A 23062-nucleotide genomic window follows, 5' to 3' on the forward strand; every position below is an offset into this window, starting at 1 on the left:
TGCCATATTTGGAAATTGAAATGAAAGGCGTTCTTTATGGTGTGATTATCTGTTGGATCACTTGGTGAGAAACACACCTCGAGTAAGCCCGAACTAAATATGAGCTGCTGCTTTGATTGTCCTCTCTCTCTTGTTCAGATATTGATATGTTTTAGCAACCTTGTTCAATACTTGTGCTTAAGTTTGTTTTCGCAGCTTTGCCTAAATGGGATAAAATGAGCGAGCTCATATGATTGCCGGCAAATGGAAGTGGTCCACATCACCACACCAGGTGCCATTTAAAGTCCCATCTCTTCTAATTCCATAGAAAATTTCCTTCCCTTGCTTGCAATTGCATAACATCCATGTTTTCCCTTGACCCCACCCCCACTTTCTCATTTTGGAATAGCCTGGAATCACTGCATAAATTGTCTGGACCCGGTTAAGTTCTTCCCATATGCACAAATCAATCATGATGTTTTGTTGTTTATATAAATTGCTTTGTTCTTATTCGTTTAAGGATCGGATCAATGCCATCTTCATAATGGATTGCTGAATCCCTAAAACATTATCATTTGGTAATTACATATCATGAACTTATTAAGTACAGGAAAACTGTTCAGAAATTTCATATCACTATACTTTGTAATAGGAAATCACTGGTTTGTAATTTATTTAACCAGCCGAAGTAATTTGATTGAACTAGTAATCATACTTGGGCTATTTTAATGACTTAGTTTGCATACTCTTTTGCTGTTTCTGATGTCTTTGTGGTACTTTTGTTTCATTTTAGCTCTTATATGTTTGTAAATGTATTGATTTTTGCTCTTGTTGATCATTATTCAACTTGTAATTAAATTTCAACGAGACAATAGAATCAAAACTTTATTAGTATTGACAGTGAGGACTAAAATTATAGTTTTATTATAATAAATTTGAATCGACGTTTCTAACTAGGAATACCTCTAATGTGAAGTCGGGATGTACGATGTTGAGATTTTTAATAGAACTTTTTGACACATTTGCTATCTTTTTCTTTATTCCTTGAATATGAATCTCTTTTGGAATATGAATCTCTTTTTAAAAAGGAGTAATAGGAACACTTTTGAACATGTCACTATTAGATTATGTCTCGACCAAGATATCTTAGCATGTGCATGTTAGGATGTCTTTGTTTTATCAAAACTGTCTCGACTCGGGTCATATGACGGGTCATATGACAACCATTGTCAGCGAATATGCGGTACCCTTGGCTTGTGTTAGAGCTTTAAATGGACTAAGACGTAGTTTGAGATTGCGGTAACTTTGAAAATAATTGCAATATCAATAGTGCATAGTGTAATATTAATGTCTAAATTTTTGTAAGAAAATTAATTTAAATTTTATATGATATAAATAACATTATTTTATTTATTCTAGGGATTTATATATTTTGATTTTACAAAACTGCTGTAAAAAATCACGTTGAAATTAAAAAAAAAAAAAAACAAAAATCGTTTGGATTAAAATAAAATAGAACAACAAATTAAATTTAGTGTGTGTGAGAGAGAGTGCCAAATGGAATATTTTGTTTGTGATTGTGAGCTAAAATATACATCAAATGCCTAAAATTATTTCCTCTCTATCTCTATTTTCTTCGTCTATTTTCTATGTTCTTTTTCGTTTCCATTTTCGAGCTCATCTCACCATGCATTGAGTATTGATTATCCATCATAAACATCTTCATTTTCGTTTGTCTACAATTACTTAGCAAATATTTTTATGTCAAAGGGTTGAACAAACTATCTTCTAACTTATAGATCTAGAAAAGTTATACGAAAAGAAATTTAATTTAGCCAATTGAACTAAAGTTAGGACTTCTCTGAATTTAAATAGATTACTTTTACTTCCCGCATGAAAAAAAATATAAAAAAAAAGTAATCCATCATTTCACTAAAGTAACTTTATATCAAGGAAGATATACGATTGTATGACTTGCACAATTGCATAATACAATCGTGCAATTGTATTTTTCACTACAATCATGGCCTATCATTGTATACAACAATCACACGGAGCCTGATTGTGCGTATTGTGTGAAAGTAGTGTGCGATCATACTTGATCGTTACAAATTTGTCTTAGCGAAATGTCCAATTTTTTTTTTGTAGTGTACAATTGTACTTGGTCATATTTCCTTTTTTTTTTTTTTTTTTTTTNAAAAAGTTATACGTATGCACATATTCGAATTGATCTAATGATAAGTTTATTGGAGCATATCAAAGAGTCAGATCCAAATATGATTAAATAGGCAGTTTTAAACTTTTAAAGAAAATAATTGACAGAAAAATTTGAGAAAATTTTAAAGCAGAGTGTTTTAAATCTTTTTAATTTTCAGCCTAAAAAATATCTAATTATAATAAAAGTTCATAATTGAACGCCTTTAGCTAGTATGATGAATAGGAAATGGAAAGAAAAAGAAAAAGAAAAAATAAATAAAATAAAATAAAATAAAGAAGACTTTTAAAATTTAATTGTAATTAAGTCATAGTTAATTATAAAAGCACTTTTTTGTGACATTTTTAAATTAACAGATTTGAATGTTAATTAAAGTTTTATAAAGTAAAGAGGGAGAAAAGTGGCTGCTTTTGGTGTTTATTCTGTGTGACAGGATTATATTTATGGGAATTTATTGCATTTTTATTGTGGTTAGTATTTATTGGGTTTTTATTAAGCCAAATAATTCTTTATAAATTTAATTTAAAAAAAATTGTCTATTTTTTAATTAAAAGATTGATAATAAAGTTGGTTAATTTATACTTTTAAACTTTGTCTCATTGGATTGAAGTTGATTACTCACAAGTCTTCTTTAGTAAATAACTATTTTTTTCTTAATGCTAATTAATTTTTTTAATAAAAAATTCTGAGTTAAAATACCAATCAATAGACTACAAGTGATAAACTGGAAGAAGGTGAAGAAGGTGAGGATGATGTCAAGTCATCATGCCCCTTATTCTTGGCAACACACGTGCTACAATGGTCTGGACAAAGGGCCGTGATTACGCAAAGGTGAGCTAACTCCAAAAACCCGTCCTCAATTCAGATTGTAAGCTATAACTCACCTGTATGAAGTCAGAATCCCTAGTAATTGTCAATCAATCATACAATAGTCAATTCATTCCCACATCATTATTAAGGGTATAGATTTCAAATTATAGAATTTAAGGATAAAAATGACCTTCAACCCAGAATTGCAGAAGTAACCCAAATAATTAAAGATATAAAAGCCACAGGAATATACATACATACATATATATATATACATACATATATATATATATATATATNATATATATATATATATATATATATATATATAAGAAATGTCATAGATTGATCAGAATTATATTCTATTTACGGAATAACCTGAGAAGTACAAGAATTACTCCAAAGAATCAAACTATTATCCAACTCTTCCACATAATTGTGGAATCTGAATTTCATTGCTCATCTTCCACCAACCAAAGCCTGCAAATCTTTCTAGAGAGAGAAAATACAGCCATTAACAAGATAGATATACAGAGAAAGAGAGAGAGAATGGCATATGTAATAGAATTTGAAGCTCACTAAAAACCATTAACTTATCCACTACTATCTCTCTTGATTTAGAGAGAGAAAATGGTGTCTGACATGAGTAAGAGGTTAAATCATAGAGCAAAACATATCAGATTTACATTTCCTACGGATGGGTCCATGAACCCAAAAAAGACCCCATTATCTATAAAAGTATTTGATTCTAATGGATTCCAGATTGGATATGGATTCCTACACAGATAGATTATATATATATATATATAAAAGATGAAGGTATTGGATCTGTGTAACAAGTAGTGGTTGATCCAACACAAAAGCACAATCAAACAAATCAGCAAAGTGATCTCAAGTTTTTATTGACTCATAGTTTTTTTTCGTGGTAATTGATTTGAAGTTTTAAACCTCGAAAAATATTCGAAAAAGTTTAGACAATGTGATTGACAGTTTCATACTATTGAAGGTAAGAAAAGTTTCGAAACTTGTAGTTCAAAAGAGTTTAGTAGCAACTACATTTCTCAAATTTCAAGATCTTTCTATGTTTATAGAACGGAACCAACCATGATGATTACCGCTTTACAATGTTTAACAGTAAAAAGTTCATCAATCCCATCAAGAGAGGAGTTGTAAGAAATGTTTGGTTCATGGTTTCATTCGAACGTGACTTTTGGAGATTCCAAATGGTTCACAAAGGAGTTCGGAGAAGAAATAGAGGATAAATGATAATCAATTGAAATATATGTGGGTATCTTGGGAGGTCCAATTTTAAGACTTCTTATTCTTAGACATCATAAATAAAACTTTAAACCAAAGGGCCCCTGACCACAGACATCTAATTCTAAGACTTCTTATTTTCAGACATCATAAACAAAACCTTAAACCAAACGGTACAAGACCTTAAACCAAACGGTCCTTGTGAGATTCTTTTTAGGGTCGTGAGAATACAGCTCAAGAACTTTAAAAACTAAGGGATATTGGTTGATCTTAAGGGTTTTTTTTAAGTCTGGACCTTATTATATCAAGCCATTTACTTTGCTAAGATCAATCGTCTTAGTCAGTGCCTCATGAATTATTAAAGCAAAATCAAAGAAAGCTATAAAGATGAAATAATGGAGGGGGAAGGGGTGGATTGACCAAAGAATTGGCATTTTCCCCAATCCCCAAATCAAAACTGAGCAAAAAAAAGTAAAAAAGTAAAAAAGATGGAAGGTTTTCTTTTCCTTAACCATTGCAAACGTATCCCTCAGCAAAGAGAAAGTAATTCAAAAGTTGTGGTCAAAAACCTTTTATTGCCAACAACACTACTTTATCAAAAGGACGTTGTCTTGAGTGCAAGAAAAACACACTGCACTTCGGCATGTTTTTTGGCCAAAATTGTGATGAAAAAGACACTCGGACCCGTTTCTCCTTGATGGGACTCGTGTCTAAACGATACAAAGTTTTATATATAATCAACAGATTGTGTGCAAACAAAGATCTAAAATAAAAAACCATTGGGCACTAAGAACTCCCATTCAACATCAAATGAACCTGTAATCAAAGCAGGCAGTTCTGTTTTTCAAAAGGGGAAGAAACGTGCTTTTCACAAAGTCGGGTATTCAAAGCTTATCCTCTACCGTTCGTATAACTCTGGTGCGAAAACGAGATAGATGATGTTACTAACAAAAAGCCCATGCAGGAAATGGTAATAACGTAAAAAGTGTACCACAGACAATGCTTCAATCTCATAAAGAAAGAAAGATAAAACTTTGAAGCAAACCAATAGGCTATCTTGTAGTGAAATCTAATCGCTTTATATACCAACAAGTAATGCATTGGGAAGGAGAAGGAGAAGGAGAAGGAAAAGAAAAGGCCTAACAGATATTCTAGTTAGAAATATGCCATAGATATTTATTCCACTTGATCACCAAATGATCTACTTTCATATTTCGATCTTTAATTCATATCTGCAGCTATTGTTAAATCAGATATAAGTTCATGCATAAACACAGTTTCTTGGGAATAGCTCATTGATATAGCTACAATTCAAAGGTGCTAATTTTAATCATGGTTGATAAGTTTATTCCCAATTATCTAGAAAGAACAAGACCCTTAAGAGGAAGCTCAACCGATATAAGGTTGGGATGTTTAAGGATACCCTTCAAGACTTGGAAAGCTTAATATTTTAGTCCTTCTGGTCACTCAGAGCTGGTCTTAGTATGAGAATGGGGTTAGTCATGACCATACAAGAGTAGGACTCCAACACCTTGATCAATCATTTAGTGTCAAATAAGTTGTTGGACTTTCTATTCTATGTTTGTTTCGTATGCCATTGACTTATTCGATATTTTTTTAGTTTAAGGTCCTATTAGGCATAATTCAATTAGATCTGAACATTTATGGTATAATTTAACAAAAAGAAAACTTTATGAGTTTTTCCCTAGACAGGAATTCTGGTAGAAGTTTATTTCTTGGCAATCTTGGGTTGAAAAAACTCGAAACTTAGTTCACACATGTGAAGGACATAGAAAAATTCTTGAAAGAGTAATCTGCACCAAGATTCAGCTGTGTGCATTGATTTAGATGAATGATATTTGTTGCAAACACAATCATTCTCAAAATTGAATAAAATAAAATAAATTAGTCTTAAAAAGAAAAATTCAATTCGTTCTTATTCCACTTTGTTGCGAAAAAATGCTTCGGGGAAGAATTTTTTATGTGTATATGTGTGTGTGTTTGTGTATAAAGCACACACAGAATGCACAGAGCACTAAACAACGTTTATTTTTGTATGAAAGCTCGGTTTCTTACCATAATAGTAAACAAATCAAATTCTAAGCGATATTTGATTTGAATTGGTGCATACATTAATTCTAGCAAGTGGGTGCTTTATCCACTATGGGGCCAGCCCATTTGCTACATAGCAAGGAGAGTGATTCGGCATGAGATCAATCACTCAATGACAGAAAGATAAATGAATAATCGAAAGCACTATCAAATTAAGCATTAGTTTCTTAATCTCATTATTCTTTTCCCTTAAACATGCATTTATGAAGTGGGTTTACAATTATAATCATGTTCTTATACCTAATAGATTCCCATGAGCTTGAAAGTTTTCAGAAAAAAGAGGTGTCATGCTTTATGCATTTTACTTCCTATAAAAGCAGAACCAATATGAGGCATTAAAGAATTGTACCAACACACCTGTTCTCTCGCAGCTTCAGCATCCTTTAGAAGAAGGATGAATATCCAAGTAAGCCGATGGTGTGCCTCAGCCAAACCTTTCCTGTCTGTGGTGTTCTTGCAGTTTGGGCTTGCAGGAATGGACATTCTGTCTAAAGCAGCTCTCAACCAAGGAATGAGCAACTATGTTCTTGTTGTTTATCGCCATGCAGTTGCCACAATTGTTATAGCTCCTTTTGCATTGATTTTTGACAAGTACTGCCCCTCTCTTCCACTCAGATTCCTTCATTGACATTTTATCAAACAGTTTACATGCATGCATGAAGTGACCCTTAATATTTGAGGTTTTTCTTTTCACAGGAAGGTCAGACCAAAGATGACAATTCCAGTCTTTGCCAAGCTAATAGTCCTCAGCTTGCTAGAGTACTACCCCCAACACTTTTGCTAAAGTGGTCTATTTCTCCTTGAAAATCTCTCCAAGAACATAACATTTTTTACATCTTCCCCTTTTTGGCAGGCCTGTGATTGATCAGAACTTATATTTCTTGGGTATGAAGTACACAACAGCAACTTTTGCAGCTGCCATGTGCAATATTCTTCCTGCCATAACCTTTGTAATGGCTTGGATCCTCAGGTAGTCAATAAACACATCCATTTTTTGTTCCCTCTCTAAAACATGAAATCAAAAATCAACACATACTTTTACAGGCTTGAGAAGGTCAAAATCAAAAGCATCAGAAGCCAAGCGAAGATAGTGGGAACCATAGCAACAGTAGGAGGAGCCATGATAATGACACTGATTAAGGGCCCAATTTTAGAGCTATTTTGGGTAAACGAAAAAGCAGATCATCAACAACAACAAAGAGGTGATATCAGCATTCAACACACAATCAAAGGCTCAATTATGATCACAATTGGCTGTTTCAGCTGGGCCTGCTTCATGATTCTTCAGGTGCCCTTTCCAAATTCATAAATCCCCTTTTCCCAAATTACACGAACTTTATATCACGCAGCTTAATAGCATGTGACGATTAACAAAAAGAACAGCGATAGAATCGACCTTTTTCTACCGCTTTCGAGGAAAAGAAAAATTCATGATTCTTCATCAATAAAACAAAACCAAAAACATCGATCAATGATTTGAGATTTCTACAGGCAATCACTTTGAAAGCTTACCCCGCTGAGCTTTCTCTCACGGCTTGGATCTGCCTGTTGGGCACTGCGGAGGGCACTGTATTGGCGCTGGTGATGGAAAGAGGAAATGCCGCCGTTTGGAGCATTACTTGGGGAACTAAATTGCTCGCCGCTGTTTATAGTGTAAGAAACTAAGCTCAAATATTATTATTTTTCATTTTAATTATTTATTTTAATTAATTTCATTTTAATTATTTATTTTAATTAATTTCATTTTAGTTATTTATTTTAATTAATTTCATTTTTTTTAAAAAAAATTGGAATTTTGTAGGGAATATTCTGTTCGGGACTTGCTTATTACATTCAAGGAATAGTGATGAAAGACAAAGGACCTGTCTTTGTGACTGCCTTTAGCCCATTGAGCATGGTCATTGTCGCCATTATGAGTTCGTTCATTCTCGGCGAGCGTCTTTACTTCGGAAGGTAATTTCGATCATTCATTTACGATTACGTTAAAAAATTTATGTTATTAGGTTAAAATAATCCGACCCCGTTACCAATATCCGTTCTCACGAGTGAATTTGGATGTTGGGTTTAATCTATGAACCCGAACATATCATTTTAGAGATCTAAACTCAAGAGTGTTCATACTTAAGTTGAAGTTTCATTTACGATTACGTTAAAAAATTTATGTTATTAGGTTATAATAATCCGACCCCATTACCAATATCCGCTCTCACGAGTGAATTTAGATGTTGGGTTTAATCAACGAACCCGAACATATCATTTTAGAGATCTAAATTGAAGAGGGTTCATACTAAGTTGAAGTGAAAGGTTCACGTATAGTTTAGTTAAAGATAAAGGTGTTCAAAAAACTCTGTGGGTCGTCGAATTAAATCAACCTAATCCAACCTATACGGCTAGGGTTAGGCTAAGTTGGTTCGTGGGTTCCCTAAAATTAATTTGGAATGAACCGAAGAACCAGTGCTTGAAATAAATAAATAAATGTGAGATCCCACTTCGAGAGACGAATAAAACATTCTTTATTCCTTATAAAGGTGTGGAAACTTCACGTTTTAAAAATCTTGTGGAAAAGCTCGAGAGGGAAAGCACAAAGAGGACAATATCTGCTAGTAATAGTCTTGGGCTATTACAATAAATGACCGAATAATCTAAACCAGCTTGACCCAATATTTTATAGTTGAGTTGGGTTGAGTTCATTATTTAATAAGAGTTGTTTAGATTGAAAAAATTTAGAACTCGAACAATTGGGTTAGGTCTAAAGAGCCATTAATGACCTAAAATAGGGATTACTTGAGTGATGGGTCGGTTGATATAACGTTAAATTGACCCAAAATTGTATAACTTTTTGTAGGGTACTTGGAGCTGGTGTGATAATTGTAGGGCTATACCTTGTGGTTTGGGGCAAAAACAAAGATGGAAATGGCTCAAGTGAAGACCTCAAATTGCCCACCAAACAAACCCAAGAAATTGAAGCATCTAATTCAATTGATATAAACAATGACCCAAAATAATGTAAATGAAAGGCATAAATAAGCTCATAAACTATTTTCCATCCTTTAATTTCTTTTAAGTGTAACAATTGTTTCAAAATTTTCATTTTTTTTTTTTTGTTTAGTTTTAGAACATTAGGGTTTTTTCGTTCGTGGGTTGCTAAGAAGGTTGTAGTTTATGGAAAGATGACGATGAATGTTGTTGAAAGGAAGATCGATAATTAAATGATTGAGATAAACACAAACCCGTGTTGAATAAGTCGTTCAATATGGAGTGTTTACGTGTTTGATTTAAAGGGTTAGAACAGATACCGTGTTATGAAATGATGTGATTGTCTAGTTATATGTCCAGGATTTAGAATCCGAAATTGACCCATGATGGTTTTGACAACCCTCTCCTTGCTCTCTCTTTCTCGACACTTCCTCCAATAACCCTCTCTCGTTGTCAACTACCCTTCCATTGTTGGGATCTAGAAATTTTGTTCAGAGCTGAAATTTTCTTTAGATTTGAAATAGAGTCGTGGGATCTCTACCTTTTTAATATTGTCCATGACGTTTATTGATGAAGAAAGAGATGTCGAGGGAAAAGATGGAGCTAGAGCGAGATCGAGAGGGTTTTTTTTGTTGGTGGGTTGCTAAGAAAGATGTAATTTATGGAAAGTTGACGATGAATTTTCACTGTTTGATTCGTTTTGGACAAGATGACGATGAATGTTGCTAAAGGGAAGATCGTAATCAAATGATTGAGATAAACACAAACCCGAGTTGAATAAGTCATTCTATATAGAGTACTTACATGTTCAATTTAAAAGGTTAAAACAGATACCGTGTTATGAAATGACGTGATTGTCTAGTCACATGTCCAGGATTCAAAATCCGAATCCGACCCACGATGGCCTCGACAACTCTCTCCTCGCCCTCTCTTCTTCGACGCTTCCTCTGACGACCCTCCATTGTCGGTATTCAGAAATTTTTATCCGAGTTGAAAATTTCTTTAGATCTGAAGTAGAGCTATGGGATATCAACCTTTTTTTCAACGAAAGAGATATCGAGGGAAAGGATGAAAACGGAGCGAGAACGAGAGGGAAATATGGATCGAAAGCAAAAACGAGAAGAAACCCAAATTTTCTTAGGAAAGAATTTAAAATAATCTAGGAGTAATTATTATAAATAAATAAAAAAAAAATCAAACAATTTAGAAACATAAGAACTTAGAATCAAAGAACAAGATCAACTCTTGGAGCCATTTTTCCAAATAACAGCTTCAAGTCGTTCTCCAATGGCGTCAAATTAAGATCCAAGCACTTAACTCCCATACTCCCGGACCTGTTCAGCACCGGAATCTTCTCCACCGCCGGCACCACCGAAAACCCACCTCCGTTCGTCGTCGTCATCCGGTGGCGCCGCATATGCCCGCCGAGAGCCTGCCCGGTAGAGAACACCTGCCCGCACAGCCCACACTCGTGCATTTTCTTTGATTCCGCCGCATCCTTGGGCTCGTCAGCCGCCGTTCGTGGGCGTTTGTGGCTGGCACGGTGGCCGCCGAGAGCCTGAAACGAAGAGAAGAGGCGGTTGCAGGTTTTGCACTGGAAAACGGCGGCGTTTTGTCCGGGAATTTTGGAGTTGGATGTCTGAGAAAGAAGCATTAAAGATTTGGCGATGTCGGAGGCTTCAAATTCTTGTCGGATTCTCTTAGCCGCCATGTGAATAAGAGCTTGAAAGAATGAAGATTTTTAGAGCTCTGTTTTGAATTGGGAACTTGAAAATGGCGAATTTAAGATTTAATTCTTGTAAATTGATGCAAGTATTTAAAGGGTGAATTTCTGAGCTGGGTTTGGTTTGGTTTGACTAAAGAAAAGTCAAAGCTGTTCATGTTTTTTTTTTTTTTTTTTTTAAATTATTATTTTGGCTGCTGGAATTTGCTTGGAAAAGGTGGACTATGTCCTATATGATCATGTGATTGAAAAAGGACACTATTTTTTTAAAATTATTTGCTTTTTTTATTTATTTAAAATTAAGATTATAAATATATTTCCACCTTTATTTTCTAAATTATAAATCTAAATATATATAAAAACACTTTTTTTTTTTAATTGGATTTTTAAGATTTAAAGATTTATATATGTTTATGAGCCGTTAGTCAAATCTAATATCGATGGTATATGTATGGTAGTTGGAGTGGGCGGCTCTCTTAGGATTCCCTCATTTAGGACTGGAAGAGAATCAAGTTGGTCCTTGTGAACAACTTGACACTTATCGTGATGATAAACATCTCGACGTGACCTTTCTCTTAAATTCTTAAAATTTTTGTTACGTTATCTCTGTGGGGGCAAAGAACCCATCGTTGTCTCGATTGTGTTATCGGAGACTCTGAAAAAGTTGGAATAGAAGAGCACTCATCTTGGGGTGAGCTTACTGGGACTCCAACCCTTTGTTCCGACCGTGGTAGCACACGTGTTGCCCAAGGCATAATAAGGGGCATGATGACTTGACGTCATCCTCACCTCCCTCCGACTTTCCAGCAGTCTGCTCATGGTTCCAACCTCAACGGTTGACCTTAAATGGAACTCACGACTCTAGACAAAAATTGTTTTTGAAAAGAGTTATTGTTTTGAAAACAATCCTTATCCAATAATTTAAAAAGATGACGTAATATGAATGAATGTGTGTAGAAATGAGTGAGTCAGTTATGGCGAGCTGAAAATGGCAACGGTTTAGTACAATCCATTTGACTTCTGAATTTTCCTCAATTTGTTTAATTTTTTAATTTTTTAATTTTTTAATTTTTTAATTTTTTAAAGATTAATTATTCTAAGTGAATGAGTTTCAGAAGGCACTGCCAAATGATATTTTGGAATATATAAAATAATCAGAATTTTAATTCACACGTGAAGTATAATAAATATGTGATTATTTTTTATTTTAATAAAACTCCATCAATTATCTTATTTTTATTTTAATGAAGAAGGTGGAACCACCTTCTCAAGTGGGATGATCTTTCAAAGCATGTGTTTATGTAAGAATCAACATTCAAATTTGTTGCAACAATTTCTTTCTACTTTACCAAATCATCATTTGCAAATCTTAGTAATCTAAAATTTTAATATTCATATTAACGTATACAATTTACCGAAATCGAGGCGACTAACCCCAACTTACAACCGAGGAGTACTCGATCGTTTTCATGCTATGAAAACCACATGGTATAATGTAAGGAAAAAATAATTATCTGTGATGTCCGACATTGGTTGGGGAGGAGAACAAAAGACCTTTTATGAGGGTGTGGAAATCCTAACATACGTGTTTTAAAGCCTTGAGGGGAAGCCCGAAAGGGAAAGTCTAAAGAGGATAATATCTGCTAAGGGGTGGATCTGGAAAGGGAAAGTCTAAAAAGAACAATATATGCTAGTGGTAGATCTGGAAAGGGAAAGTTAAAAAGGAGGAAAGTCTAAAAAGGACAATATATGCTAGTGGTGGATCTGGAAAGGGAAAGGAGGAAAGTCTAAAAAGGACAATATATGCTAGTGGTGGATCGGGAAAGGGAAAGTCTAAAAAGGACAATATCTGCTAGTAGTGGATCTGGGTTGTTACAAATGGTATCAGAGCCAGACACCAGACGATGTGTCAGCCTTCTCGCTATTCCCCAAAGGGGGTAGACACGAGGCGGTGTGCCAGTAAGGACACTGGACTCCAAAGGAGGGTGAATTTGGTAGCGGTCCCACATCAATTGGATAAAGGAACGAGTGTCATCGAGAATGCTGGCCCCAAAGGGATGTCCAATGTTAGTTCAGAAGTAGAATAAAAGACCCTTTATAATGGTGTAGAAACCTTCCCCTAGCAATAGAAACCTTCCCCTAGCAATAGAAACCTTCCCCTAGCAGATTTAAAGCCTGAAGGAGAAGCCTAAAAGGGAAGTCCAAAGAGTACAATATCGGCTAACGGTGGATCTAGGTCGTTACATTATCCTTCCTATAAACTTGATGAAATTAAAAGCTTAAGATAAAAATCGATACAATTTTGATTTTTCATATGCTTTCAATGAACTGTAAAATTATTAATGAGTTCACGAAATAGATGCTATTGAAAGCAGGTCAAAATGTAGTCTCAAGAGGGCCCAAAACTGAAGCACCTGAGAAGGCTCAATCACTTCTAATCACTTTTGAGCTTTTGAATGTGGGTGGTGGCAATTGTTCAAGCATTGACTTGCATAAAGCTAGCTGATCAAAGATGGGAAGCATCCAAGAAACATATCAAAAATATTATATATTCATCTCAGCTGAGGAATTAGTTGATCCATCTTTGAAAAACACAATCAGTCTAAAACGATACACAGATACAATACAACTATTTGCCGAGGGAAGATACGACAATAAAATATACGTTTTAACTAATTACGTTAGAACGAAAGTAAAAATAGCTCAACGGTAATTGTCATACCCCTCAACTAAGAGGCCAAATCAGTTTCGAATCTTCCCATGCTCAACATAATCAACATAATAATTGAGTAGTCAATATGAACATAGTTTGTTACGTTATTGACATATTCTTAAGGCTACCATAGAACTCTTTGCATTCGAACACGAGCAAATAGTGGACTAGGAATATGTTAAATTCAAAGAGACTAATCAAACAATATAGCTTTCAATCAAGTTAGAAGAGCCTAATTTCATTAATCTTCCCTCTCCACCCAACAATCGGCTAGAATTCATAATGAACAGATAATGTGTGCATACTTTGGTTGAATGGTACCTATCAATCATCGCAAGAGATGAGCTGAAGGAGCCAAAATTTGACGATTGCTTTGTGCTCATACTTTGTGGCGGTGATAGGCATCAAGAACCAGCAAAAGTTGATATTTATTGTAGGGGAACCGATCCATAGAACGCTACTTCCGCTGGTCCAGTCATGTATACGTGGTTGTTTTGCTCATTCCACTCTATCTGTAATGGTCCTCCAGGTAGATCAACGGTGCAATTCTGCGTCGAGATATTTGAATCCAACGTTAGGAAATTTAAAGGGACGAGAGGATTGAAATTTTATAACCTTTTGTTTTTTCTGTCTATATTGTTGAGATATGATTCAAAGTATTCAAAATGAAGATATGATTCAAAGTAGTTGAGATATGATTCAAATATTCAAACTACCAAGATTTTAGTAGATTTTAGGAGATTGTTAGTAGATTTGAATTTTTCTAGATTTCGATGATTTACTATTTCTGGTCCAGTGTATAAGCTATAAATACTGAAATTGTGTAACCTTTGAGTATTAAGTCAGTAGACATTAATAATCAGTAGACATTAATAAAGCACTGTAGCTTCTATCTATTCTCATCTATTCCTGTCTATTCCTATATCCCTTTTTTCCAACAATTTTGGTATCAGAGCCAAATTCGTTCCACAAGAGGGCGAGTGATTATTTTCTTTCACAAAACAAAAATGGCAGTAGCTGGTTTTTCTTCCTCTGCACCCAATCTTTAATGGTGAGAAATATGAGTGGTGGAGCATCAAGATGAAGACCTTGCTCAGATCACTGGAGCTATGGGACTTGGTGGAGCACGAGTTTGTTGATGTATTAGAACCCACAATAGAAGAAAAGGAGAGACTAAGAGAAACCAAGAAAAACGATGCCAAGGCTCTATTCATTATTCAGCAAGCAGTTCATGAGACTATCTTTTCACGAATTGCAGCAGCAACCACATCAAAGCAGGCATGGTCAATTCTACAGAAGAAGTTTCTAGGAGATTCAAAGGTCATGACAGTAAAATTGCAATATCTAAGACGTGATTTTGAAACTCTACTCTTGACGAATGACGAATCAATTACTGATTTTTTGTCAAGATCAATGGCAATAGTCAGTCAGATGCATACCTATGGAAACAATTGTTGCAAAGGTGTTGAGAAGCTTGACTCCAAAGTTTGACCATGTGGTGGCCGCCATAGAAGAAGCTAAGGATCTATCCATACTCTCCATTGATGAACTGATGGGCTCGCTTCAGGCTCATGAGGCAAGAATCAATAGAGCATCAGAAAGAAACGAAGAAAAGGCACTACAAGTGAAGGAGACAACCAATAACGAAAGAGAAAATATTCATTTAGCAGGTAGAAGTCGTGGAAGAGGAGGATTTCGCAACTTCCATGGTGGTCGTGATAACAGGTGGAGAAGTGATGGACAGAGACAATTCAATGAACAAAGGAATGTCATACAATGTTACCATTGTAGAAGGTATGGTCACACAAAATCTGATTGTTGGTATAAAAATCAACGAATGAATTTTGCAACAGAGAATGAAGAAGAAGAAAAGCTGTTTGTGGCGTGCATGGATACTAATCCGAAAAAATGTGACTTATGGTTTGTTGATAGCGAATGCTCGAACTATATGACAGACACCAAATCCTTATTCAAAGAGCTTGATGAGACGCAAAAGATTAAGGTGCAACTTGGAAATACAGAAGAGATGCAAGTTGAAGGAAAATGTACGGTGAAAGTCGAAAATAGTCATGGTAAGATAAAACAATTAGATAATGTTTGTACCTGATTTAGGGTACAATTTATTGAGTGTTGGACAATTGATGACAAGAGGACATTCAGTTCTATTTGATGATAACACATGTGTCATTACACATAAGAAATCAGGCCATAAAGTTCAAATTGCTCTTACTGCTAGCATGAAAGATGACTCAACATTATGGCATCTTAGATATGGACATCTTCATATGAACCGACCTGAAAATACTCAGGGATAAAGGTATGGTTTTCGGATTACCAAGAATTGACTCAACAAATTTATTTGAATGATGCATTTATGGCAAGCAGACTAGGAAGTCCTTTCCTGCTGGAAAAGCTAAAAGAGCTTCACAATATCTAGAACTAATTCATGTTGATTTATGTGGGTCAATGCAAACGAAGTCCTTAGGTGGGAGTATATATTTTTTACTATTCATTGATGATTATAGTCGCATGAGCTGGGTTTACTTCCTACAACATAAGTCAGAAACTTTTCAGAAGTTCCAGATTTTTAAAGCTATGGTAGAGAACCAAACTGGCTGTCACATTAAAGTTCTTCGCACAGACAGAGGTGGCGAGTTCATATCTAAAGAGTTCAATCTATTTTGTGAAGAAGAGAGCATCCAAAGGGAATTAACAGCTCCCTACACTCCAGAACAAAATGGAATCGCTGAACGAAAAAATCGAACTATTGTGGAGATGACAAGAAGTATGTTACAAGCAAGGAGACTTCCAAACCAATTTTGGGCAGAAGCCGTAGCAACATCTGTTTATCTATTAAACATCTCACCAACAGGCAGTTATGAATCGAACTCCTTATGAAGCATGGCATGGAAGGAAACCATCTGTAAGTCATTTACGAATCTTTGGTTGTGTTGCTTATGCTTTGAAACACCCTCAAACTCGTCAAAAGCTAGATGAAAATCTGAAAAATGCATTTTCATTGGCTATTGTACTCAATCAAAGGTATATAAATTATACAACCCCGTTAGTGAAAAGATTTTAGTTAGAAGGGATGTAATATTTAATGAAAACATGAGTTGGGATTGGAGTAAAGAACAGGAGCAGCAGATTACAGTTGAAGTTTCCCCAAATGAAGAGACAAGGGTCAACTCCAGTGCATCTCCCAGTGCATCCACTGCAACACAAAGTGTGTCAAATTCATCATCTTCAGCATCACCGAACATTTGCTCTTACTATTTCAGACCCTATGAATTATGAAGAAGCAACTGAAAAAGAAGACGGGAAGAAAGCCATGGCAGTAGAGATGCAGTCCGTTAAGAAAGATGGAACATGGGATATGGTTGACCTACCAAACGAAAAGTTTTATGGAGATTTACAAGAAGAGGTTTATGTAACACCGCCAGAGGGATTCATAGAGGAAGACAAAGAAATAAAGGTATGCAGGCTGAGACAGACATTGTATGGGTTAAAAAGCAGACATACTTACGAAGGCCTTATCAAAAGAAAAGTTTTGTACTTACATCTGCAACTTTGAATCAAGGGGGAGTGTTGAGATATGATTCAAAGTATTCAAAATGAAGATATGATTCAAAGTAGTTGAGATATGATTCAAATATTCAAACTACCAAGATTTTAGTAGATTTTAGGAGATTGTTAGTAGATTTGAATTTTTCTAGATTTCGATGATTTACTATTTCTGGTCCAGTGTATAAGCTATAAATACTGAAATTGTGTAACCTTTGAGTATTAAGTCAGTAGACATTAATAATCAGTAGACATTAATAAAGCACTGTAGCTTCTATCTATTCTCATCTATTCCTGTCTATTCCTATATCCCTTTTTTCCAACATATATAACCAAGTTGTGAGGTGAGATTCCACGTTGGTTGGAGAGGGGAACAAAACACTTTTTAGAAGGGTTATGGAAACCTCTTGCTAGCAAATGCATTTTAGAGCCTTGACGAGAAGACTGAAAGGGAAAGCCCAAAAAAGACAATATCTCGCTAGCGATGGGCTTGGGATATTAGAAATTGTATCAGAGCCAGACACCAGGCAATGTGCCAACAAGGAGGCTGAATCCCGAAGGGAGGTAGACACCAGGCGGTGTGCTAGCGAGGACGCTGAGCCCCTAAGAAGGTGGATTGGGAGGGTCCCATATCGATTGGAGAGAGAAACGAGTGCCAGCAAGGACGTTGGGCCCCAAAAGGGATGGATTGTGAGATCCCACGTCGGTTGGAGAGGGGAACAAAATACTTTTTATAAGGGTGTCGAAACCTCTCTCTAGCAGACGATTTTAAAACCTTGAGGGGAAGTCCGGAAGGAAAAATCCAAAAATGACAATATCTACTAGCGGTGGGTTTAGACTATTACATGTGAGGTGTTTTTTTTGGATGAAACTATATTATATTATTGCTGTTGTATTTGAAAACTAAATATGGTCTGCTTACCCGCCCAGCACGACCCTCAAGCACTGCTGCAACAACGACTGCACAGGCTCCGGTTCCACAAGCAAGTGTCGCACCTGTAGTGTCACAGAGAAGTATAGCCGGCAGGTTTTGTTATGTTCACTATTTGTATGCTTACAACGTTAATTTGTCTTAAATTATGTTGAATCCGAACCTGCCCCACGCTCCCAAACACGCATTTTAAGGTGTGATTTGGAGAAGACTTGCACAAATTCTGTCGTGGACATGAAGAAAAGCAGTATGAGCAGTGTAAAAAAGTGCATCTCAGTGAACATAAAAGTACATAGAAAGGGACGGGAAGACCGCTTAAGTGGTTAGAAAAAAAGAAACACATTTGCTTATATCTCAACCAGAAAAAGCTGAAAATCCAAACTTGTCAAGAAACCAACCTGTATTTGTTCGTGCTGGAAACATCTCATGATGCTCAAATTTTGGACCAATTGCAGCTAAATTTATGTCATCCACCTGCAGATTCTGTTCATGACCATGCTAGAATAAGCCCAAATAGTAAATGAACGGTAAAGTTGTACCCAACAAAACGACTATACTCAAGTCTACAAAGTTGCATTACCCTCAGAACATAGTTTAAACTGCTGTAAGCAATTTTAGGTCAAAGGAAGAAAGAAAAGATTTAAATGTCGAGGAAGCTTAGCCATCACCAGAGTTTTCCACATGGCTTAGTATTGTTTCTTCATTTAAATGTATTCCTTTGTTCACAAATGCTCTAACAGTTAACATTACAATGTGAAGACATCTCGATCCATCAACTACATTATGACAAATGCAATTTATGTACTCATGGATCCTGCAAAGTTCTCAAAAAAATTCTTACTTAATGTTAGAGTGTAGCCTATCGTATATAATCCACTCCACTGTTAGGAACCACGGATCTCCATAATAGTATGATATTATCCACTTTGAGCATAAGCTCTCATGGTTTTGCTTTTCCCAAAAGGTCTCGTACAAATGGAGATATATTCCTTACTTATAAACCTATGATCAACCCCTTAATTAGCCGATGTGGGACTCGACTCATCTCCCAACAATCCTCAACATACACCACATACACAAGATATAACTTGCTAGGTGATTACATTTAAGTAAGAGAATAGAAAAACAAAAAATGGGCAAGTCATAGTAATCCACCTTGGAAACTTTAAGAAACTTTAAAAGATTGAATGGAATGTCGCAAAATGTACTTCCATATAAATACCTGGTCAATTTTGTTGCCAAAAGTTACACAATGGGGGTTTCCCATACTGACACAGGTCACACTCCATGTTACTCCATCTACTTCTATGTCTGACTTTACAACAGATTCATCTGCATTTGGTGCCAATCGAGTAGGCACATCTGATGCTTTAAGAATTGGTTCACCCATGTCTACTTTTACCTGAATTTACATGTCCGTTAGGATCGACACTGAATCGTAAAAGCACAGATGCATTTCGCAATGAAAAAAATGGTGAAGATGCGCCTAACCTTCTAAATTAAAACAGAAGTTGATTGTAATTAGAACATTTTTCATCAAACAAGTAAAACAAACTATTCTTAAGCCAGATTAGCATATCCGAATGAAATGAACATAATCAAACTATACCTGTCCATCATCCTGAAGTTCTGGAATAATAAGACCAGCTCCAGTATGAACAGTGAAACTGCGAGAGTATGAACAGAAAACCGTGATCTCCATCAGAAATTCTAATACGTACATAAACATGAATATAAAATCTAAGCCATCATAATTTAATTAGTTGTATATCAACTTCAAAAGAAAACAGGTTTCAAAGCCCCGAATCAGGAATATAAGGCAAATGTTCATCTTTGAAATATTAATGCCGGAAACGTGTCTTGAAAGAACAATCCAACGTTGTAATTCAGCAAGATAAAACAATAGCAAAACCATACCTGTGCCTTCCCTGTAAATTCTCAAGCTCCGCGATAAATCTGGCAAAGCATCTTACTCCATTACCACACATCTGTATGATATAAGCGGGAAAAAAGCTCAAACTCAGACGTAATTGATAGTGACACAACAATAACAGACAATTATTTCTGAAAACGCAACTACCTCCGGTTCACTACCGTCGGAATTGAATATCCTCATGGTATAATCAGTACCATTAACGCCTGGCATAGCAAAGATAACTCCGTCAGCACCGATCCCAAAGTTCCGATCACATAACTTCACAGCTTGCTCCGGAGTGATCCTAGGCTCCGAGGAGTCCCTATTATCAACCTATTCAAGCTCACTTCCAATCAATATCAGATTAAGAACCAAATGCAGATTCATTAGCCGAGAGTGAATTCAACTATTTCCAATCGAACAAATTTGCCAATTAGTTTCTTATTAAAATTCCATATCGTTTTCCATGATTAACATCACTTGGAAGCAGATACCAAGTTCCGATTTCCGATTTCCAACAGATAAAATGGATAACAACATGCATCTACTGCCAATTTCAGGATAAAAACAAAAAAGCATGTCTAACAGTAAACTCAGAGAATCATTACCAAGATGAAGTCATTGCCAAGACCGTGGTACTTAACAAAGTGAAGGAAGCCACTCTCTCTCCGTTCCAGAAAAGACAACGACGACGCTTTCTCCGTAACATGAAGGCCAGCGGAAGCCACGGATACAGAGAGCCTTGGGCTTCTTCTCCGAGCAGAATTCTTTCCTATGGAATCCAGTTGAAGAGTGGAGCAAAAAGACGATCGGAGAGAAGGAATTGAGGCGAGAGAGCGTGGAGATGGAGAGGTAAGTGGAAGAGAAATGGAGGCGGCCATGGCCATGGCTGTAAAGCCGAAGCAAAGCAACAGACAAACCGGAGTGTTGTGCTGTGGCTGTGGTGGATGTGCAACGGGGAAAAGTAGTCGTCGTTGAGAATTTCAGTTGGGCCGTACAAAACGGATAGGCCCAAAATTTAATAAGACTCGATTTGGGCTTTAAAAATTGTCGGCCCAAATATTGGTAGCCTGCTAAACCGTTGGAGGTTAAGTTTTGCACTTCAAATTGGGTGTCCTTGAGTAAGCTCAAAGAGCTTTCGATGATGTCAAGAAGCCATATGAAATGGAGAGGATTCAAGATGCTCTCCACGTGTTCGTCGAAATGCTCGAGCGCCACATCGTTTCGTGGAATGCAATAGCCACCGAGTTTAGTCAAAAGGGTCGCTATGACAATACAGCGTTAGTTTTATTAGACATACTTAGCAAAGTAATCTACTTCTTTCGCTGTGCTATATGAGATACTCTGATTTAGAATCAATTGAGATAGGGAGAATTTTTGTACTTTGTGCTGTTACGTTCTCAGGAGTAGGGGTGTACATCAACCCGATAACCCGACAACTCGGACCAACCCAACCCGAACTATAAGGGTTGGGTTGGGTTGGATTAGCATTTCGGGTAGGGTTGGGTCCATTTTTTCTGAACCCGAACTGAATTGGTTCGGTTTCGGGTTCATGGGTTGACCCGAGCCAAACAAAAATATATAAAATATATTAAGAAGTTTTTTGTATTAATGGGTTACGCCCGGATTCCACGCCTAGCAAATATTTATTTTTTAATTATTATTCTCTTTATATTTTGAGTTATTCACACATTTTATACCATTTTTGCTCGTTGTTGTTTTTTTATTGAATTTTTTTTTTGTCAATAATTATATATTGATTTGTGTTTGTATGTGAATTTTTAATATATTTTCTCATATGGTATCCGAATAATTATAATTTTCAGGAAATAATTATAAATTGTGGATAAATAAAACTTTAAAAAAAAAATGGTAACCCAACCCGGGCCAAACCCGAAAATAGAGGGTTGGGTTGTGAAAAGTTTCAGGTTAGGTTGGGTTACCAATTCAACCAACCCAAACTTTTGGGTTAAGTCAAAAAAATCCTCCAACCCGGACCATGTACACCCTATTCAGGAGAGCTTGATGTGTTCGATAACAACTTGCTTATTAGCTTTTATACAAAACGTCGAAATGATAAAGATTAAGTAGAAATTGAAAAAATGATAAAAATTATAACGTAGCTCAAGTTTATGATCTCATAAAATTTGTAATCCAAGCAAGTTTTCCATAACAATATTCATATGATTTGATAACTGAACGACTCAAACTAGTTAGATAGATTTTTTTTTAGTTTGTTGAATTGAATTTTTTAAAAATAAAAAATTTGGTTCAATTCACGGAAACCCAACCAACCTAAAAATAGAGTTATAATCCAATCAAATTTTTGAAAAAATTAAGAATATTTAATGTTTACCGCTTACTTGGTAAGTATTTTATAGTTAATTAATTTAAAAAAAATTATAAATTAAAACATATAATAAACTGTAAGTTTAGATTATATGTTTGATTTTTATATTTTAATAGTTGTGTCCATTTTGGCCCCCAACGGTTAAAATTAGAATTAAAAATTGAGTTCTAGAGAAGCTGGCAATTTAAATTTTGAACTCTCTGCATCCAAAATTAATTTTATTTTTCAATTTGTTCGGGAAAGGATTGTTTACGAGTAAAATAATTCTTGATACGAATCGAACGATCATTTGTATGATTTTGGCCTATTTAAAGACTTGTAATATTAAGTTTAAAATCATGATCGAATACAAAAATCTTGTTTAAAACCTTTTGGGTGTTATGTTTATTTCAAATTTGGTTTCATGTTAAAATCGATTCATTGAATTAGTTATGAGAAGCTAATTTTGGAGAGAATCGTCTTGGGATCTAAGTGATCATCATAGATTTTAAGTTTGATCTAACAGTGATTCATCCTT

At 35.5% G+C, this 23062-nt stretch overlaps 3 protein-coding genes and 1 long non-coding RNA gene across 8 annotated transcripts; 1 reads left to right on the forward strand and 3 right to left on the reverse strand.

The window, feature by feature from the left end:
- Positions 1–3349: 3349 nt before the first annotated feature.
- Positions 3350–6857, reverse strand: LOC111781499. The gene is made up of 2 exons (XR_002812991.1): positions 6731–6857; positions 3350–3496 (listed from the first exon to the last, which is right to left on the reverse strand). It is a non-coding gene; the product is annotated as an uncharacterized LOC111781499 (long non-coding RNA).
- Positions 5676–9616, forward strand: LOC111781497 (WAT1-related protein At2g37460-like). Its single transcript, XM_023662129.1, has 7 exons — positions 5676–6964; positions 7070–7132; positions 7227–7343; positions 7418–7661; positions 7865–8026; positions 8175–8326; positions 9219–9616. Exons 1-7 carry the CDS (start codon positions 6768–6770, stop codon positions 9376–9378), a joined length of 1095 nt encoding a protein of 364 aa, XP_023517897.1. The 5' UTR covers positions 5676–6767; the 3' UTR covers positions 9379–9616.
- A 523-nt stretch (positions 9617–10139) lies between these two features.
- LOC111781498 (zinc finger protein ZAT11-like) lies at positions 10140–11184 on the reverse strand. Its single transcript, XM_023662130.1, has one exon. The coding sequence runs from the start codon at positions 11058–11060 to the stop codon at positions 10575–10577; it is 486 nt and encodes a 161-aa protein (XP_023517898.1). The 5' UTR covers positions 11061–11184; the 3' UTR covers positions 10140–10574.
- Positions 11185–13788: 2604 nt separating this feature from the next.
- LOC111781601 (diaminopimelate epimerase, chloroplastic-like) lies at positions 13789–21125 on the reverse strand. Of its 5 annotated transcripts, none has more exons than XR_002813004.1 (10): positions 20804–21125; positions 20361–20528; positions 20198–20268; positions 19890–19947; positions 19503–19682; positions 18679–18763; positions 18444–18503; positions 18272–18345; positions 15225–16786; positions 13789–14333 (listed from the first exon to the last, which is right to left on the reverse strand). XR_002813004.1 is itself a non-coding variant. In XM_023662287.1 (9 exons), the coding sequence occupies exons 1-9, from the start codon at positions 21080–21082 to the stop codon at positions 14214–14216; spliced, it is 1095 nt and encodes a 364-aa protein (XP_023518055.1). In that variant the 5' UTR covers positions 21083–21125; the 3' UTR covers positions 13828–14213. The 5 variants fall into 5 exon arrangements, 3 of the variants coding, with proteins under 3 accessions (XP_023518055.1, XP_023518056.1, XP_023518057.1); XR_002813003.1 differs by lacking the exon at positions 13789–14333 and adding an exon at positions 14595–15075; XM_023662287.1 differs by lacking the exon at positions 15225–16786 and having other exon boundaries at positions 13828–14333.
- Positions 21126–23062: the final 1937 nt, after the last annotated feature.

Source organism: Cucurbita pepo, chromosome LG19 (genome assembly GCF_002806865.2).
Source record: "Cucurbita pepo subsp. pepo cultivar mu-cu-16 chromosome LG19, ASM280686v2, whole genome shotgun sequence".
Taxonomy (NCBI): domain Eukaryota; kingdom Viridiplantae; phylum Streptophyta; class Magnoliopsida; order Cucurbitales; family Cucurbitaceae; genus Cucurbita; species Cucurbita pepo.